At 34.8% G+C, this 19,805-nt stretch overlaps 1 protein-coding gene across 2 annotated transcripts in view; it reads right to left on the reverse strand.

Moving 5' to 3' along the window:
- Stag2 (STAG2 cohesin complex component) overlaps window positions 1–19,805 on the reverse strand; it is a 132,587-nt gene that overhangs the window by 30,374 nt on the left and 82,408 nt on the right. For both annotated transcript variants that reach the window (XM_070039771.1, XM_070039772.1), the window contains exons 9-23: window positions 19,138–19,211; window positions 18,294–18,417; window positions 17,165–17,263; window positions 17,000–17,079; window positions 14,273–14,380; window positions 12,042–12,153; window positions 10,986–11,103; window positions 10,186–10,289; window positions 8,557–8,649; window positions 8,366–8,455; window positions 7,312–7,515; window positions 4,039–4,109; window positions 3,444–3,531; window positions 3,273–3,353; window positions 35–127 (exon numbers count right to left, since the gene is read on the reverse strand). In XM_070039771.1, the coding sequence (XP_069895872.1) occupies window positions 35–127; window positions 3,273–3,353; window positions 3,444–3,531; window positions 4,039–4,109; window positions 7,312–7,515; window positions 8,366–8,455; window positions 8,557–8,649; window positions 10,186–10,289; window positions 10,986–11,103; window positions 12,042–12,153; window positions 14,273–14,380; window positions 17,000–17,079; window positions 17,165–17,263; window positions 18,294–18,417; window positions 19,138–19,211 (1,539 nt within the window). The remainder of the gene's footprint in view (window positions 1–34; window positions 128–3,272; window positions 3,354–3,443; window positions 3,532–4,038; window positions 4,110–7,311; window positions 7,516–8,365; window positions 8,456–8,556; window positions 8,650–10,185; window positions 10,290–10,985; window positions 11,104–12,041; window positions 12,154–14,272; window positions 14,381–16,999; window positions 17,080–17,164; window positions 17,264–18,293; window positions 18,418–19,137; window positions 19,212–19,805) is intronic.

A 19,805-nucleotide genomic window follows, 5' to 3' on the forward strand; every position in this document is an offset into this window, starting at 1 on the left:
TTTATTAAGGTTGCTTACAAAATCAATTACTAACCTGTTCTTTAACAGTAGTATTCACGTTGGTCAAGTAATGCTGACATATCTGACAAAACACTCTCATCTGTTTTTTTAAACGCAGTAAGTCCTCCTTGAAAAAATTTAACATTAACAATTTACAATATTATATACACAATTAAACCAGCAATTAAGACATTTAAAATAACAGAATATACTGCCACATAGATAATTATATTAATTCTACTTGTGTATTTGACTTAAATGTCTCCTTAATAATTAGGAGGAAGAACAAAGCAAACACATTTATTTATTTTTTTACAAACCTCACCAAAATACAGCCTTATAAGTATCAGGTATTAAATAATTATATCCAAAGTGATTTGGTCCTTTAAAATATGGAAACATATAACTATAGATTGCTATCTTTACCAAAAAGCTACCAGATCAGAATGATTAAAAAGTAAACATATACACTACATGTTTACTTTACTATTTAAAAATAACATCTTTCTTATTTAAAAAAAAGTTCTAATTTTTAAAAATTAGAGAAGTAAAAAAAATCGTTTTATAGTAGTAACAGAACCTTTAAAATAGCTTTTAAATGTACATTAAAACACTGAATTTTATTTTCTAAATACCTACTCATTTGTTAAATATAAAATTATCTGTAAAGCTCAATCACATAAACCTACTTAAGCTACAAATTTTGGCCCAACTTTTGATACTACACACCAAATGAATGTTAGGATGATTATTATATACTAGTAGTTAAATAAAAGTAGGCCTGCCAGACACTGGTGGCTCACAACAGTAATCCTAACTATTCAGGAGGGTGTGATGTGACGATTGTGGTTCAAAGCCAGGTCAGGCAGGAAAGTCAACCAGACTAATCTCCAATTAGCCACTAAAAAGCTAGAAGTATATGGGGCTGGGAAGGTGGCTCAGTAGTAGAGCGTTTGCCTTGCATGCATGAGGCCCTGGGTTCGATTCCCCAGCACCACATAAGCAAAAAGAAAAAAAGCCAGAAGTGGCACTGTGGCTCAAGTGGTAGAGCACTAGCCTTGAGCTGAAGAGCTGAGGGACAGCGCCCTGGCCCAGAGTTCAGACCCCACGACGGACACCCCCCCCCAAAAAAAAAGCTGGAAGTATAGTTGTGGTTCAAATAGTAGAGAGTGCTAGCTAGTCTTGAACACAAAAGCTCAGGGACAAGACCCAATTCCTGAGTTCAAGCCCTAGGAAGAGCACTGAATGAATGAATGAACGAAGTCCTAACATGGAGATCACACTTTGTGAAAGCTCAATCAAGCAACCAGATTTTTTAAAAAGTTCTACTAACCCCTTCCTCTTCTCACAATATTACTTTTTTCTCATCTTTTTTTTTTTTTTGCGGGGGAGGAGGGGATGGCTGTAGAGCTTGTACTCAGGTCCTGGGTATTATCTCTGAGCTCATTTGCTCAAGGCTAGCACTCTACCACTTTGAGCCACAGTTTTACTTGCAGTTTTCTGCTAATTGAAGATAAGAATCTCATGGAATTTACTGCCATTTCTAGAGTTGAACTGCAATCCTTAGATCTCAGCCTCCTGAGTACCTAGGATTACAGGCATGAGCCACTAACACTCAGCCCTTTTCCCATCTTAAGTAACTTCTGACATAAGTAAGTAGTTATGCATACTAATATGATCACTGTCCCTGCTATAAACCAGCTAATTAAGCTTCTAGGTATGTTAGACACAACTGTAATTCAAACACTAAGGAAGCAGCCAGCGTGGCTAAAAGGTGAGAATCCTGTCACCTAAAACCAATTTTTCTTTAATATAAAAGCCGTGTTTGATGGCACACTACTATAATCCTAGTACTTAGCAAGGTAAGGTAAAAGGACAGTAAGTTCCCAGCCAAACTTAGCTACACAGATGTTTCATGTCAGATAACCTGAGCTACATGACAAGAGAAAACCAACTTTACAAATTTTTGCCCAAGTGTCTCACAAAAAGTACACATTTGCGGGGTTTGGACACAGGGCCTCATTGTATGCTAAGCACTTTACTATTTGAGCCACACTATCAGCCCAAAAGTACAGTATTTTAACAATACTAGACTCTTTTTCTCAAGAGGAAAAATCTAACTGGGGATATGAAACAGCTTAAAAACAAAGAAATTTTAAGCTTTTAACATTATTCAGTAAATTTATGTGATACAAGTATATCATATATTCCCTCTTGAAGAAAATAGCTATGAACAATATTTTATGTCCAAAAAATAAAATACAAAAAATGAGCCCAAATAATATGTAAAGCAATACTGCTACTGTGAGTACAATGTTTAAGCTTCCAATTTTCAAACAGGAAAGTAAATCCTGGTTTAGATCAATTACTAAGTATATTAAAGATTATCATTATGGATAAAGTTTTAAAAGTTCTATCTCCTAGTCAAATTACAAGAGACATAAAGTAGTAATCAGGAAAACATAATCAGGAAGCCAGGTGTTGGCTATTCAGGAGACTTAGAACTTAGAAACCAGCCAGCCCAGGCAAGAAAATCCATGAGACTCATCCAATTAAATATCAAAAAGCCGGAAGCAAAGCTGTAGCTCAAGTGGTAGAGTGCTAGCCTTGAGCCAAAAGCTCAGGGATAATGCCTAAGCCTGAGCTCAAGTCCCAGGACCAAAACAAATCAGGGCCTTTGATAATTTAAGAAAAATTTGCATAGTCCAACAGATTTATCTACTTGTTGGAAAAAATTTTCATCATGATTTACAAAATTCTTTTTTTTTTTTTTTTTTGGTCCGGTCGTGGGGCCTGAACTCTGGGCCTGGGCGCTATCCCTCAGCTCTTCAGCTCAAGGCTAGTGCTCTACCACTTGAGCCACAGCACCACTTCCGGCTTTTTCTTTTTGCTTATATGGTGCTGAGGAATCGAACCCAGGGCCTCGAGCATGCAAGGCAAGCGCTCTCCCACTGAGCCACCTTCCCAGGCCCTGATTTACAAAATTCTATTTCTAGTGACCAATTCTGAGACTTTTATCAGTTTCAGATGTAAATAACTTTAAGGAAAATACATTTTTGAACTTAAAATAGCATATTTAATCAAAGGAAAATGCCATTGGTGCTCTTTTACAGACTATATATCAAACTAGAAACTTGTTTTATGTACATGTGCATACATATTAGAATAGAAACAACCAAGACTTCATTGAAGAATGGTTTCATTAAAAGTATGTGCTTGCTGATATCAATGAATGATATTTAATGTAATAAAAATGTTAAATAACCACATACCTTTGTAGAGCTGCTCTCAGTTATCTTCGCTAGCTGCCAAAGGATTACATAGTGAGTACACTGCAGTGCATGAATAACAATCTGTAATAACGAACCAAGAGAATAAAGGTAAATTTTAAGTCACAGGCGTTTACTCTCAAAGCTATATATGAAACATATAAATAAACAAACCTGCTCAGGCATATCTCCATTTTCAATTCCGGTTTTCAAGAGTTTGTAATTACAAGGAAACAAATCCCATTTTGAAAGATCATGAGCACTGCAAAAAAAAAAATCCAGCTATGTTAAATAGTAATTTATCATAATTTTGAACTTCAGTTTTAACAGAATGTTACCAAAGTAAATACAATAAGCATCTTAACATGCCACTACTACAAAAAAAGTCCTTTTTAAAAGATTATTACATTTTTCAGTCACTCTCCAATTCAAAATGACTCTACAAGTACTCTTCTGAAAATCTAAAAAGAAAACCTAGCAAAGAATTTGAAAATATTAGAAACTGCAAAATACACATGTTGACTACTACAGTTTTAAGAAAGCAGGGCTGGGAATGTGGCTCTGTGATAGAGTGCTTGCTTAGCATGCATGAAACCCTCTGTTCTACTCCTCAGTACCACATAATCAGAAAAAGCTGAAAGTGGCACTGTGGCTCAAGTGGTAGAGTGCTACCAGCCTTGAGCAGAAGATCAGGACAGTGCCCAGACCCTGAGTTCAAGCCCCAGGACTAGTGGGGGGAAAAAAGCAGAACCTAAAAGGTTCAACTTACTTGTGAAAAGCAGTGATCCTCTTCAATGTAGACAACACCTGATATGCATCATCTTCATCAGGTTCTTCACCCTATGAATATCAATTACATATTAAGAACCACCAACGTAAAAAATCCTATAGTAGTAACCTGGTAATAGTACCTTGCGAAATAAAATAATAAAAACAAGCACAAATAATCTTCATCTTACAATGCCTAGATCTGGCTAAACTATCAGAGGTACAATGTGCCCCCGAAGAGAAAAATGAAACGATATTCCTCCCTTTGGTCTGAGAGGGGACTCAAACTGGAATTTGCTTTCTGGTCATTAGCAGGTACCCTACCATCTGAGCCATGCCTCAACTCTCCTTTTCTATTAGAAAGACACAAACTATGAAGATATCTACATTTACACAGTTATAAATGTACTATGGCAACAAAAGAAAACACATTAGATTACAAGAAAGCAATCATAAAAGACAACATATAAAGGACAAAACTTAGATAAACTAATCATAGTACTCCTGAAAAAGATTTATCACACCAATCACAAACAAATGGGGTGAAAGCCTCTGAATAATGTCTACAAATGATAGTCTGTATGATGGACATCAATAATTGCTCACATGTTTTTCAATACAGGGTAACTTAAGCATAAAAAATTCAGTCTTACTACATTTAAAATAAAATTGCTTAAATACTACTATATTTAATCTACTGTATTGAATTCCAGGTCTCTCAAAAAGCATACTTGGTTTTTAAAGATTAATTTTCCTTCAAATGAATTAAACTTAATTAACAAACCATGGCTTCATACTAAATTAACTTGTCCTAATCACAATCATATTCAGCCAACAATGGAATTATTAAAAATTTTACCCAGAATGTGGAAGCCAGTGATTGTGATGTGCACAATCACTAAATTAGTACAGGTTAACAAGCCTAGAATGTGACATAGCAACACAATGTTAAATAACTTGATAAAACAAAAAAAACAAAAGTTTCAAAATCTATGATTTTTTTCTATATGATTTTTATGCCATAAGTAACAGCAGTTATATGGGAAAAGCTATAAGCAATAATTTGAAAACGACAGCTTTTGATTTTTTTTTTCTCTTTGGTGTCAGTCCTAGGGCTTGAACTAAGGGTCAGGGCTCTGTCCCTGAGCTTTTTGCTGAAGATTAGCACTCTACCACTTGAGCCACAGCTCCATTTCTGACTTTTGGGTGGTTAATTAAAGAAAAGAGCCTCAAGGACTTTCCTGCCTACTCTGGCTTTGAACCCTGACACTCAGATCTCAGCCTCTTGAGTAGCTACGATTACAAGCATGAGCCATCAGCAAACAGCCACAGCTTTTGATTTTAGTCTCATACATTAAAAGGTACAAAGGAGGGGCTAGGAATGTGGCTCAGTGGTAGAGTGCTTGCCTTGCATGCCTGAGGAACTGGGTTCGATTCCTCAGCACCACATAAGCAGAAAAAGCTGGAAGTGGCATTGTGGCTCAAGTGGTAGAGCACTAGCCTTGAGCTGAAGAACTGAGGGACAGCACCCAGGCCCAGAGCTCAGACCCCATGACCAACAAAAACAAACAAACAAGAAAAAAAAAGAGGTACAAAAAAAGGGGGAGTACAAAGGAGGTAAAACCAGACCCAAAGAAACAGTCTCCATGTTTTCCCTAATTTGTAGTGATTAGTATATGTCTAGGATAGTCTTAGCAGAGGTTCACAATAGCCCAATAGCTATGTACATATGGCCATATAAAATGATGCTAATCAAAATGATCTCCATGATATGAAAACAACAACATTTTTTTAATGTACTGTTTGCAGTTATTTCTTTCATTTTCTTTTTTTTCCTCCTCTGGTTTATTCCCCATGGACACTGTTTCTGATTTTGGTACCCTTTGTCTTTATAAGTTTAACTGACTTGGGGAAGGTAAGGGGAATCACAGAAACAGTGGAACAAAGGGAGAACCAATGCAATATTGATACTCACTAGACATGTTGGAAACGGAATTTACAACTTGAGGGGGAGGGGAATCCGGGGAAGGGAAGTTAAAGTAAACAAAGGATTACACTGTTTGAAATGTACTCATTACCTAACTTATATAACTGTAACCCTTCTGTACATCACCTTTACAATAAAAGTAAATTGAAAAAAAAAAAAAGAAAAATTCAACAACAACAACAACAACAACAAAAAAGGAGCTGGATGCCAATGGCTCACACTTGTAATCCTAGCTACTCAGTGAGATCTCAGGATCACGGTTCAAAGTCAGCCTTGGGAAGAAAAGTTCTCGGGAGATTTATTTAATTAATTTATTTTTACTGTCAGATGAAAGTTTTTAAATCACTTCTTTCATTTTTTTCTTATTTTCTTTATTGTCAAGATGATGTACAGCCAGGTTACAGATTCTTATCTCTAAGTAACCACTCAAAAACCAGAAGTGGAACTGTGGCACAAGTACTCTAGCCTTAAGCAAAAGAGCTCAGGGACAGCATCCAAGCCCTGAATTCACACTCCACAACTGACAAAAATAAGGTACAAGGGTATTTCCAGAAAAAAAAAACACAGTAAAAGTGCAAGTTGAAGAAGATACAACAGAACCACAGAAAACTCCCAAACCAACATTGGCCATAGTAGCAACTTACTAAGACTACAGCACAGGGAACATGACAATGAGGGCTTTTAGTTTTGAACACTGAAGAAACACCAATAAATCTCCTATTTGGTCTCATATTACCCCTACTTTTCTGTTCCATTAACACCCTATTCCTGAATAGGCTAAAACCAGGAATCTGTTTAATTCACTTCTTTAAATCAAAGAAAAAATTCCTAGTTTTGCTTCCAACTCTCCAAGTCACAGATTCATACCAATTTTCCATTTTTTGATCAAGGACTATCAGTACCTTGATGACTCACAGAATAAGAAACCTGAGCATAGTGGAGCACCAGTGGCTTATGCCTATAATCCTAGCTACTCAAGAAGCTAAGATCTGAGGACTGTGTCCTGAGGATCAATTCCCAGGACCAGTACACACTATACACTACACACTATACACTATACACTACACACTATACACTATACACCACACACACACACACACACACACACACACACACACACACACACACACACACACACACACACACACACACACACACACACACACACACACACACACACACACACACACACACAGAGCATGATTTTAATATCTGCTAGACCATAACCAAGACTAATTAATGGAGGGAAAGGGTCCAACTGTCAAAATACTATAAAATATTACATACCTCTTGTAGAAAATCCTCAAGAAGACGGTTAAATTTATCTGCCAATTCATCAATCAGTTGACTCCTTGAAATATCTACTCGGTTGAAGATTGTGAACTCTTCATTACAGAGTGCTTGGTACGTTTTAGAACATGCTTCCAAAACATCTGTATCAGTGTGCTTCTCTACAATATTTCGAATCTGGCGCAGTAAGGCATCCAAATGCTGGAAAATAAAATACCTTTGAGTTAAAACCAAGGTGTATGGCTAGGGGTATATATAGATGCATTTAGCATGTATAGTATGTATAGTGTATATATAGTACATACTTGGGACGTACGTGCAAGACCCACTAAGGTATACACAACAAATGTTAATTGATTGCATCAATAACAGTGAAATTTTGAAACATAATAACTTTATGATATAGCACATACATTTTTGCATATTTTGAGTCATGTTAAGTAAACAGACTGATCTGGTCATATTTATTTCCTCAACTTTAATGGGAATACTATTACCTAGGGCTTTGGTCCAAGCATATCATATAGTTTATAATAGTTCCTGTAATATATTGAAAGTGTTCAACGAACATTAGCTAGTTTTGCTTTTATGATTCTTTTACCCAGTTAGCCATGGAAAATTAACATAAATAATCAGTGACAGAGTCACACAATGTCTAAGAATAAAGCTATGGATACAAAGCAAATGGGAAGTCTTAGCACTATATTCTTAAAATATATGAATATTAAGATATAGGCTTCCTCTCATGCTACAAAAATATTTTTAAAATACAAACAAATGCTATGATAGGGTAAATTAAAATTTGTCTTCAATGTTTTTTTTGAGGGGGGAGGAAGAACTCAGGACCTGGGCACTGTTCTTGAACATTTTTTTACTCAAGGCTAGCATTTTACCACTTTGAGCCACAGCTCAACTTCTGGTTCTCTGGTGTTTAACTGGTGATTAGAGTCTCATGGACTTTCCTGCCCAGGCTGGCTTCAAACCCCAATCCTCAGATCTCAGTCAACAGCACCCAGCTTCAAAGTTCTTTTGTACACAAAAAAATTCTTACCTTTTCTAATCTTCCAGTGGTATATATTTCCAAATCAAAATACTGAGGCAACTGCAACAAGTTAGTAACCTTTTCTGCATCTATAGAATACTTTGAAATAGAAGGATCATGAGAAACATGGTTATTGTAAGGAAGCATTTTGAAAAACATCTGTAATTTTTAGTGACACTATATTACTAACACAAACTTACTTTTGCTAGTAACTGAGGAAGAGCTACAGCAAAAAGTTCAGTGATTTTTGTCCTGTCATCCAACTGAGTCTTCTTCTCCTTCGCTGTGAGCACCTAAAGTAACAGGCTTACATTAACATTTATTAAACTTATTAAACATTATTAACTGCCAAATTTTAGCTAACACAGCCACACAACAAGTAATAAAGTTGTATTTTAAATGCTAGATACAAAAAAGAATTTTCTTCAGGAAAGATCTTGTTATGTCACCTAGGTTGGCTTTCAACTCATATAACATTCTTGCTTCAGGTTCATGAGTACTGAAACTATAGGAATGAATGTACCACACAAGCCAAAAATTCCTACTGTAAAACTTTAATCATAGAAGTGACAAATGTGAATATCTTACATATATAAAAGAAAAAAGAACTAAAACTAAATGAATAGTCCTATAGGAAAAATTGAAATTCAATGAGATTAACCAACTCTACCTCTGGATAGAAGTATTTAAAAACTGTAAATTGTGGTTTTGGAACTGAAACATGAGGTTAAGCAGGTTTCAACTTAATCTAGGCTGTGGGAAATAAAACATGGCTTATAAATTCAAAGTAATTAAGTTGCTACCAGAAATTGGAAATGAAACATGTTTAAAAAAATAGTAATAGGGGTATAGCTCATTGGCACAGCACTTGCCTAGAAATGGCACAATGCCCTGGTTTCAATATTGGACAATGCAAAAACTAAATAATTTTAAAAGAAACAGAACAAAATATAAAGAATGAATCATATACTGTTTCAGTATCACATGATGAAAATTTGGTTCAGGTACACACAAATACATATATTTTGTGTACACTATACCACAATATGAAAAATGCATTCTAAGCCAGGTGCTGATGATACACCTGTATTCCTAGCTACTAAGGAGGCTGAGATCTGAGGTTCAAAGCCAGCCCAAAAAGGAAAGTCCATGAGACTCTATCTCCAATAAACCACCAGAAAACTGGGAGTGGCGCTGTGGTTCAAGTGGTAGAGTGCTCACCTTGAGCTGAAGAGCTGAGGGGCAGCGCCCAGGTCCGAGTTCAGGCCCCATGACCAACAACAACATCAAAAATGCATTCTATGCTTGATAACAAAGTTTGAAAGCCAGTGAAATTCTTGGAATACATTGTAAATACTGTGCTATGACGGTGGGAAATAGGAATCCCCTCATTTCAATTAATATTTATTTCTACTTTATTTCTAGTTTTATATTAGAAAAAAATCAACAAACTAAATCATACACAAAAAAATCATTCTAAACTGGCCTGCTACATTCAGTCTTAAACAGACTGTTAGTGTGTTATCCCTCACGGAGTAAGAAAGCATGTTATAGAACTAAAATTTCTCAGCTGAGAGCCTAGAAAATTGACGCTCTTTTTCCTTCAGAGGAATAAATTTATTATTATCCTTTAAAAAAAAAAAGAACTAAAATTTCTCAAATTGTTAAATGCTTTAAGATTTACATCTAACACATGTGTATAATAAAAGTTTATCTGAAGAATAAAAATTAAAAATCATATGTTTGTTCCATAATAAGAATAAGATTTCTATAAAACATACTGGGAAAAGAAAAATGAAACTTTGAATATTGAAAAAACATTGGCATACCCTTTTTCCTGTCCCTCTTCCCACAGGAGGATGACATTCAGCTGCTTGTCTAATAGTACAAAGCATTATTTCAATCAGCGCACTCTCTTGTCTGTCTGTTAATGCTAAAAAAATTAAATCAGAGTTAATCTATTTTTCTTACCAGTAACTATTACATAATAGTTTCTTCTGCCTATGAATAGAAAGTGACCTAATGTACTACAGAATATTTCATTATTTATCACACAAAAGGTGAGAACAAGTTAAATCTTCCTAAACTCATCAGCAATCTGTGTCTAAAAGTGATCCTAGAGAGAAAACATTAAATTCTGACAGCAATTGTATGTTACTGCAGTATAATATCCACATAAACATACACATATATAAACACAAATATGAGAATAGAGCTGAAGGTAAGGCTCAGATGTAGAGTGCTCCTAGAATATATGAGGCCTTGGGTGTCCTCAGCAGAACACACACACACACACACACACACACACACACACACACACACACACACACACACACACACACACACACACACACACACACACACACACACACACACACACACACACACACACACACACACACACACACACACACACACACACACACACACGCTCCTAGAATATATGAGGCCTTGGAGGTAAGGCTCACATGTAGAGTGCTCCTAGAATATATGAGGCCTTGGGTGTAATCCTCAGCAGAACACACACACACACACACACACACACACACACACACACTCTAGAGAAAACAAGTAAAATGTATTTTCAAAGTGTCTAGGTAAGACAACTACTAAAATTAAATATCCTTACCTTCCTCTCCACTAAGTGGCTCCTCTAGCAATAAGCTATTCATACATTCCCAGTCTTTTAGCAGCTCAGTAGCACAGTCCCACATGCTATCCACAAGATAGGCTGCATGCTCATGTAGCTAAAATTTGAAAAGAATAATATGGTCTTAGACAAATAGTAATTCAAGGGAACATAAGTTTTGGTGACACCATGTACAAATACTCAAACAGCAATCCAAATGGAAGAAGGAATTCCCTTAATTTGCTATACATAATTCAAGCTTATTAGGCCTCATTGAACATTTTTAAGCTTTTAAAACATTTATACAAAAATTATTTTGGAAAATATAATATGCATACTTACTTATAAAAAGATTATATGCTTATTCAGAAAGCAGTTAGTTTCAGTCAATTCTTAGATATACTATTATTTGACTTTAAATGAGTGGAAATAATGGTTAATTAAGATATAAAATACATCTTACTGTCAATTTGCTTCAGAAACAAATTATTCTCTTCATTCTGTTAAGCCTAGCAGACCTTATATCTTCCCAACTTGAGGGAGTATAATCATGATTTTAAAAACTATTAAAAACTTTTAGAAATTGTCTATCAGTGTTTTTCTATTCATGAGCATAGAGGGGATATCCCCATAATTATCAAACTGAATTCAGCAGTATATATAAAGGAATATATACAAGCAGATTTTAGCATTGAAATTCAAGATGCTGCAATATTCCAATAAAATTATTCAATATAAGTTCACTATGTCAGCTGAAAATTATTCCATATTTTGTTACTAAGAAAGTGAGGCTTCAAATGAGTAGGTAACTTAACCAAGGTTACAAAACTAGCAAGAAGGACCAATTGATAATCAGGTTTATCTGATTCCAAAAGTACATAGAATCCTAATATTTGAATATCTTATTACAACTAGTAATTATTCTTTAAAATTTTGGAATGAAGAAGATTTCTGTTCTATTCAAAAGTGACAACAGAGTATTTAACAAGCACTTCATTTTAATAACATCTCAGAAATTATTTGAAATAAAGTATAAATTAAACAACATAAACTAACCTCACTTTCCAGAAAGAAAAAGACCAATGTCTTAACAAGATTGGCATTTGGACCTTGCCTTCCTCTTCTTTTCATCATCCCATCATCCTCTGGATCTCTACGACTGAAGAGCCTATGAACAAGGAAAAATATTTTAAAATGAAAACTGCATTTGTTATTAAAAAATTAACTCTATTACATATTAAAACATCTAACAAGGTATTAAAAGAGAGCTTGGTAGATTAATTACCCAGAATTAAGCCATCAAGTAATTGCTATCATTTTTTTATTCTAATCTTGATTGTTCATTAAATCCTTTGAAACTGATAAGCTAATTATATAGTATGCCTGCCTTCCTCAAGAATTTACTACTTGTAGTTTTGACAAAGCTCAGTATACATTAAGCAGCTCAGTTGATAAGGAAAGTCCTCAGATAGCCAGGTGGTGCTATGTCAGTTTTGTTTAATTAAACTCTATACATCTTGACCATTTATTGCTCCCACACACACATACACACAGTCTCCTTGGAACCATGAACCCAAAGAGTCTACTTGCATTGAGTTATAAATTATTTTTTGATCTTATATAACTGTTTCCTTTATCAAAGTAATACACTGACTTACCTATAATATTCATGAACAATGATACATATTTTTATCTTATGACATATTTTTCTCTAAAACTGAACATACCAATACCTTCTGTATAAAATGCTTGCAACATTATCCACACCCAGTGGACTCTTCCTAGAGACAGTGTGACTGTTTTTCCTCAGAAACAAGAGAACTACCACTGGATAACAATAGAAATTTTAATAGAAAATTATAGAGTAGATATTTTATACCAATAACTCTTTCAAATAAATCCCCACATGGGCATCTAAAAAAAACTAAAACAGAATCTGTGTGGTTCAAATGGTACTTTGTAAAAGACATTATATAACATTTGTTGAATACTTTCTGTGATTAGATATTCACACCAAAGTTCATATTATCTAATCTGAAATGCTAAATAGCATCATAAAATCGAGGATTTGGGGGATTCTTAGGTCAAACTATATTAAGTACTTGAAGTAGACTTTTAAATATTTTCTCAAGTAATGGGAAAATAAGCTTAATACTACATACTATAATATTTGGAAAATGAAGTAGACAAGAAGAGGTAAATCTAAATATTATAAGTTAGGTAAATTTAAAATATATCCATTAGGGGATGGAACATAGCTCAGTGGTAGAATGCTTGCTAGTATGGTGAACTCATGTCAGCATTTGTAAAAACCAAGCTAATTTCTTAAAAGACATGATATATTTCCCTTAAAAGATCTAACTTAAGCACAAAAAATATATATCCTTAAAAGGCAGAATATATTTGCCTTTAAAGATCTAACTTAAATCAAACAAACCAGAGAAGAGCAATCTAAACTTTTAAAGGAAAGAGTAAAGTGAAAGCATTCATAAAATGTGTGTATTATCCATGTTCTTTGCCTCACTATTCAAAATAGCCAAGATATGGAAACAGCCAGATACCCCACAATAGATGAGTAGAGGCAAAAAAGTGGCATCTATACACAATGGAATTTTACACAGCCATTAGAAAGAATAAAATAATGTTATTTCCAAGAAAATGGATGGAACTAGAAAAAAATCATGTGAAGTGAGGTAAGCCAGGATAAGGTACAAACGGATATTTTGCTCTCTCTGATATGCACTGGGATATGACAAATGACATAGAATTCTAGATACTCACATACAGTGAGACCAAAAGAGGATAGTCTTAGGAAAGAATCACAAAGGTGCAATGCCTAAGCACCTCTTCATATTTACATAAAATAATATTTATACTGAAATGATCTCCTAAGACATGGAAACAAAAGATTGTTTTTTCTTTTTCTTATGATTCTGTATTCATTACTTATATATGTTGTATATCATTGGGAGGGTGGCGGGGAGGACACAGAACTCGAAGAAAAAGGATAAAAAGTGCAACAGTGGAGCGCATTGGGCATTGATGAAATTCAACTGTACAACTCATGGGTAGAGATGAGAGGGAGGGACTTGGAGAGAATGAGAACACAAGACACAGTACAAATGGAAATGTACTTATTACCTGACTCATGTACATGTAACCCCTCTGTACTTCACCTCTATAATAATAAAAATTTTAAAAAGTTGTGTGTATTTAATATTTAGTATATCAAAATAATGTTATGAACATGTACTTTAGAAAATAAGTAACAGAAATAACAGATTTACTTTTTGTAGAGAAACTCCCCAGCTGCTACTGCTACTGGCCGGTGAGCTGAATAAACCAGATGATAGACATTTTCACAATCTTCTGCAGTAAGAACTTCTTCACTACTCCTAGTAAAAAATAAGTAGTAATAAGGTTTTTAGCTATATCCTAATTCTAAGAATATACATAGAAAAATTCATGCTTTTACATTTTCCCAATTTACCAATTTGGGTTAAAAGAAAATAAATAAACCTAATTTATTATTTTTGGTTAAAGATGTGCTAACAAAAGTGCTGAGAATTTTATTAAGATGAAATATAAATGTAGCACCACATTTAAGAGTGAATACATGAAGTAAATAGGTAAGGGAATAATGTAATATAAATGCTAAACGGGAAATAAAGACAAAACAAAAACTAATGAGAGGGGCTGGGAAGGTGGCTCAGTGGTAGAGTGCTTGCCTTGCATGCATGAGGCCCTGGGTTCGATTCCTCAGCCCCACATAAGCAGAAAAAAAAATGCCGGTAGTGGTGCTGTGGCTCAAGTGGTAGAGCACTAGCCTTGAACTGAAGAGCTGAGGGACAGTGCCCAGGCCCAGAGTTCAGGCCCACGACCGGACCCCCCCCCAAAAAAAAAAAAAAAAACTAATATGAAATGTAAACTTGCAGCATGAAGAAAGCTTAGAGTTAATAATCATAGACATCATTCTGTATCCATTTCATATGAATATTAGGAAAGATGATCTGGGTGCTGGTGTCTCATGTCTATAATCCTAAGTACTTGGGAGGCAGAAATGGAGAGGATTGTGATTTGAGGCCAGCTTGGGTCAGCAGGTCAAGAGATCCCATCTCAAACAATAGCTGGGTGCAGTGGACTGTCATCCTAGCAATTCAGGAGACTGAGATAAAGAGGATCATAGTTTCAGTGTCAGCCAAAGCAAAACTTTTTAGGCCTCATTTCAAAGGAAGAGGCTGGGTGCTGGTGTACATCCATCATCCCAGCTACAGTATGACATGTAAATGGAAAGACCAACATTCAGGCTGGCCCAGGCAAAAAAGAGAGACCTTTACAAAATAACCAGAGCTTACCAGAGCTGGGGCTGAAGCATTAACAGTGCCTGCCTAACAAGCAAGAAGCCTAGAGTTCAAATGCTAGTACCAGGCCCCCAGAAAGAAAAAAGACAAGTGTGACTACATTAAGATACACCCAGTGCCTAACTTATCTCACAGTTAAGAACATTTCATATTTCATTCATATAAGTAAATAGTACTGTACTTCCTTTCTGTTATTTGCTCAACAAGACTTTGTACAAGATATCTGGATGAAGATAAATAAAATCTTCAAAGCATAAAAAAACACAAGTATTTTTCCAAATAAATATTCAGTATCAAAGACTTATATTTGTAACCATTGGAGAAAAATCATACTGAAGCTTAATGCTAATTTTCCTGATCATTTTAAACAAAATAACCATAAGAAAATCTTGGTAAATCAAAGTTATTTTTAAAGTAGAGCTCATCAAGCAGTGTAAACTTTTGAGTTCTTCCTATGGAATTATATTCAGGATGGTAGCCACTGGCAGCTGTTTTCATCTCAATATTCTTCTATTATGAAATAAACAATCTAGGAATTTACTATTATATATAAATTTACAATCATAGGACTAACAGCAGACAGTAAAAAATAAGAACATATTTTGGTGCCAGTACTGGGCTTGAACTCAGGGCTCTGCAATCTCACTGGGCTTTTTTGCTCATGGCTGACAGTCTACCACATGAGTCATATCTCCACTTTGGTTTTTGGCTAGTTAATTGAAGATAACAGTCTCACAGTTCTAATGATCCTCAGTTCTCAGCCTCCTGAGTAGCTAGTATTATAGACATAGCCACCACACCCAGTCATATTTCAACTTTAATTCAAATAGAGTTTAATGAAACTGGACATAAATGCCTACAATTCCAGCATTCTAAAGAATAATAATGCAAGAGGATTGTGAATTTGAGGCCACCTTAGGCTACATAGTTAGACCCAGTAATAAATAATAAGTAAATCCTATGGGTTCTCAGAAAATGTCAACACATCTAAAATTGCCTTCTTTATAAATACTACACAGTGATACACTTCATACAAGATAATAACCAGCCACTTTGTAGGGTTGCTGTATTCAGTTAAATAATACATATGAAATACTTTTTATTGGCTGTCATCACATACGTTAATTTTTACTTTTAATAAACACTTATTGTTATTATTTTAGAAATTCTATTTTAAAATATACTGTGTTAGCAAATGTGAACATTTTAGGTTTTGATAGACATTGCCAAATTTAGATCAATTTATTTTCCTTTCAACAATGTGTAAGGGACTATTTTTATACAGCCTAAACAACATGATGTATTACCAAACATTTTTATTTATTCCCAGAGCAAATACATTAAAAATGGTCTCATTTTAATATACTTGCCTCTGAGAACAAACTCAACTTTTGATATGTTTAATTTTTTCTTTTCAGTCAATGATCTGATCCATAACTTTTGACATTGCTTGTTAGATTTCTATTTCTTTAGTCAATATGCAAAAATTAATGTCTTTGATGCAAAAATTTACTCTAATCTGGCATTTTTTGTATATGTATGTCATATAGGCATTGAGTTTTTTATGAAGTCAACACACTGAGTTGTTATTTGTTTTTTTTTTCAAGACAAATCTAACCAGGAACTCTAATGTAATATGCAGCACATACTTACTGTAAAACAAGAGTGAGTAATTTTATTGCTTGTACAGCAACATCATATTCCTTGTCAAGAGTCATAGACACAATTCTATCCTATAAACAAAGAGATTCAAATATGTTTTAAAAAGGAAGAAAAATATTTTCAAATTCTAAGCAATTTTAAATATTTAGTACTAACCTTGAACCGACTGGTAAATAGCTCCAGTTTTGAATTAAGCTCTTTATTATAATAAAGCCCTTGTAGTGCAGTAAGACATTTGAGTCTTACCTCACCTTGCTAAAAGAAATGAAGAGAAAAAATATTCAAACTCTGTGCATTCCCAACCTGAAAATTTCTGGTTTAAAATCTTAACCAATAACATTTCCTCAGAGATGTCATCTTTGATAGTGCAAAAATATAAATGATTATACACGTATGACAAAGAACAGGGTTACTATCTCATACCCCAAATAATTTTTTTGTAAAATTTGTTCATAGCAAAACTATCGTGAAAGTTGATAGTAGCATATTTCACAGAGAGCAACATTTGGAAAGAATGTATACAAGAAACATGTTCAAAGTTAATGAAAAGGCAACTAAGAATGGTAATTTGAGGGAAAAATTTTAAATGAAGTTGCAACATGTAATCTAAGGAACATGCTTTATCAAGAGGAGAAAAACGAGGTGCTGAGAGTAAGGTTTCAGTGGTAGAGCACTTGCCTAGCATGTGCAAAGCCCTGGCTTTGATCCCTGTCACTGGAAAAAAAATGAGGAAAAGTTAGGTAGCATTCAGATAACAGCCTATAATGGTTCCTTTTAGTCCTCTACAAAATGCATCACCAAAACTATCTGCACGATACCAGTATTGAAGCACAAATACTAAGTCAATACTCAGAATAAAGTCAGTGGTCAGAATATTAAAAAAAAATCTGGGGGACTTTACATTTTAGATTTCACGTTTGTTTTTTAATTTGTTTGTTTTTTTGTTGGTCATGGGACCTGAACTCTGGGCCTGGGCGCTGTCCCTCAGCTCTTCAGCTCAAGGCTAGTACTCTACCAATTGAGCCATAGCACCACTTCTGGCTTTTCCTGCTTATGTGGTGCTGAGGAATTGAACCCAGGGCCTCATGCCTGCGAGTTAAGCACTCTACCACTGAGCCACATTCCCAGCCCAGGTTTCAAGTTTTCATAGAGCAGAGAGAATAAAGGAGAGAGGTTTATACAAGTTGTGGTATAAGGAATGTATGCATTTCATTTATGAATGAAAACTGCACACAGTCATGCCTATGTATAGACAGAGAAGCATTCTATATAGGGCACACTTTACCTTATCATGCATAGTCCAACCAACATATTTTAAATAACTGTCATTAAGAAAGGCATCACTATACATCTTCATCCAAATGCCAATCTCTTCAATGCATATAGCTCGGATCTCAGCTATTGCATCCCTAGATGGATGAAGGAAAAATAATATCTAATCAGTTACAGTATGCTACAGGACATATGGTTTATTCAAGATATGCCAAGTACATCTCATCTACTATGGATACACCACAATTTTAAGTATCACTGCAAAATAAGTTATAATTGAAATATGCTATCTAAAGCCAGTAGCTTAAAATCTAGTTGCCAAAGCAGAGTACCAAAATAAATATTTAAAACTAAATATAACTATAAACAAAGCCCCATCCTTGCCTTTTACACTAGACCATATCCTAGTCTTGGCTCATACCTGTTGGACTTAATGTGTTGCAGAGTTAACAGGTGATACACATCTAGTTAGATCAAAAGTTCCTAAGTGATAATTATTTACACACAACATTGAGCCCAAATTTATAACAAGTGAAACCAAGTTTAACAGAGTTATTAAATGATTTTAGCATTTGATTTTTTTGGAAACAGAATATCATAAAGTTTCCCACACTGGTCTTGAACATCTAGGCTCAAATGATCCTGTAGCCCAAGGCTCCTAGTTGCTGAGATTAGAAGTGCATATCAATGCATTGCTGTATCTAGCATAGGTAAAGGCTTTAAAATCTACCCTAAGGTACAGATGAATCATTAAAGGCAGAAGAATACCACAATAAAAGGATGTTTTAACAAAACTGCAATAATTCTACTAACAAAACTTCAATAATTCTATTTACAAAAACAATGTTCTGACTTACCGGTATCTATGTACAAACACTCCTTTAAATATTGCATTCATCATATTTTCAATTTCATCTTGATTTTCCTGAAGCTATAAAAAGAACAGATCATTAATTTTCATTAGACAAAGAACAGAAAAAAATCCCACAAAATGCAGGTTGCTTCAATATTTTGGTGATCACATTTTTTTTTTCCACTAGACAAAAATAACCACAAGGAAAGGGTAAAGTTTGGATAGATGAAGTTCCTTGAAATATCTGACAACTTAAAAATTTTGATTGGGAAAGTAATTCTTTCTTCTTTTTTTTTTTTTGGGGGGGGGGGCGGGGGTGGTCAGTGTGGGGCTTGAACTCCAGGACGGGGCAATGTCTCTGAGCTCTTCAGCTCAAGGTAAGTGCTCTACCACTTGAGCCACAACACTAATTCTGATTTTATGGTGTTTAATTGGAGAAGAGTCTCACAGACTTTCCTGCCTGGGGTAGCTTTGAACCATTATCCTCAGATCTCACTGCCTCCTGAATAGCTAAGATTACAGGCATGAGCCACTGGCACCCAGCCAGGTTAATTCTTTTCTAATGAGCACAAAGTTCCAATATACAGAGAAACTGGTAGAAAAATATGGTTTATTATTACATTTATTATGTAATAGTATTAATTACAAAGCATTTATATGTTCATATCAAGA

This window comes from Dipodomys merriami, unplaced genomic scaffold (assembly GCF_024711535.1).
Source record: "Dipodomys merriami isolate MVZ:Mamm:240054 unplaced genomic scaffold, mDipMer1.0.p SCAF_3, whole genome shotgun sequence".
NCBI classification, from domain to species: Eukaryota; Metazoa; Chordata; class Mammalia; order Rodentia; family Heteromyidae; genus Dipodomys; species Dipodomys merriami.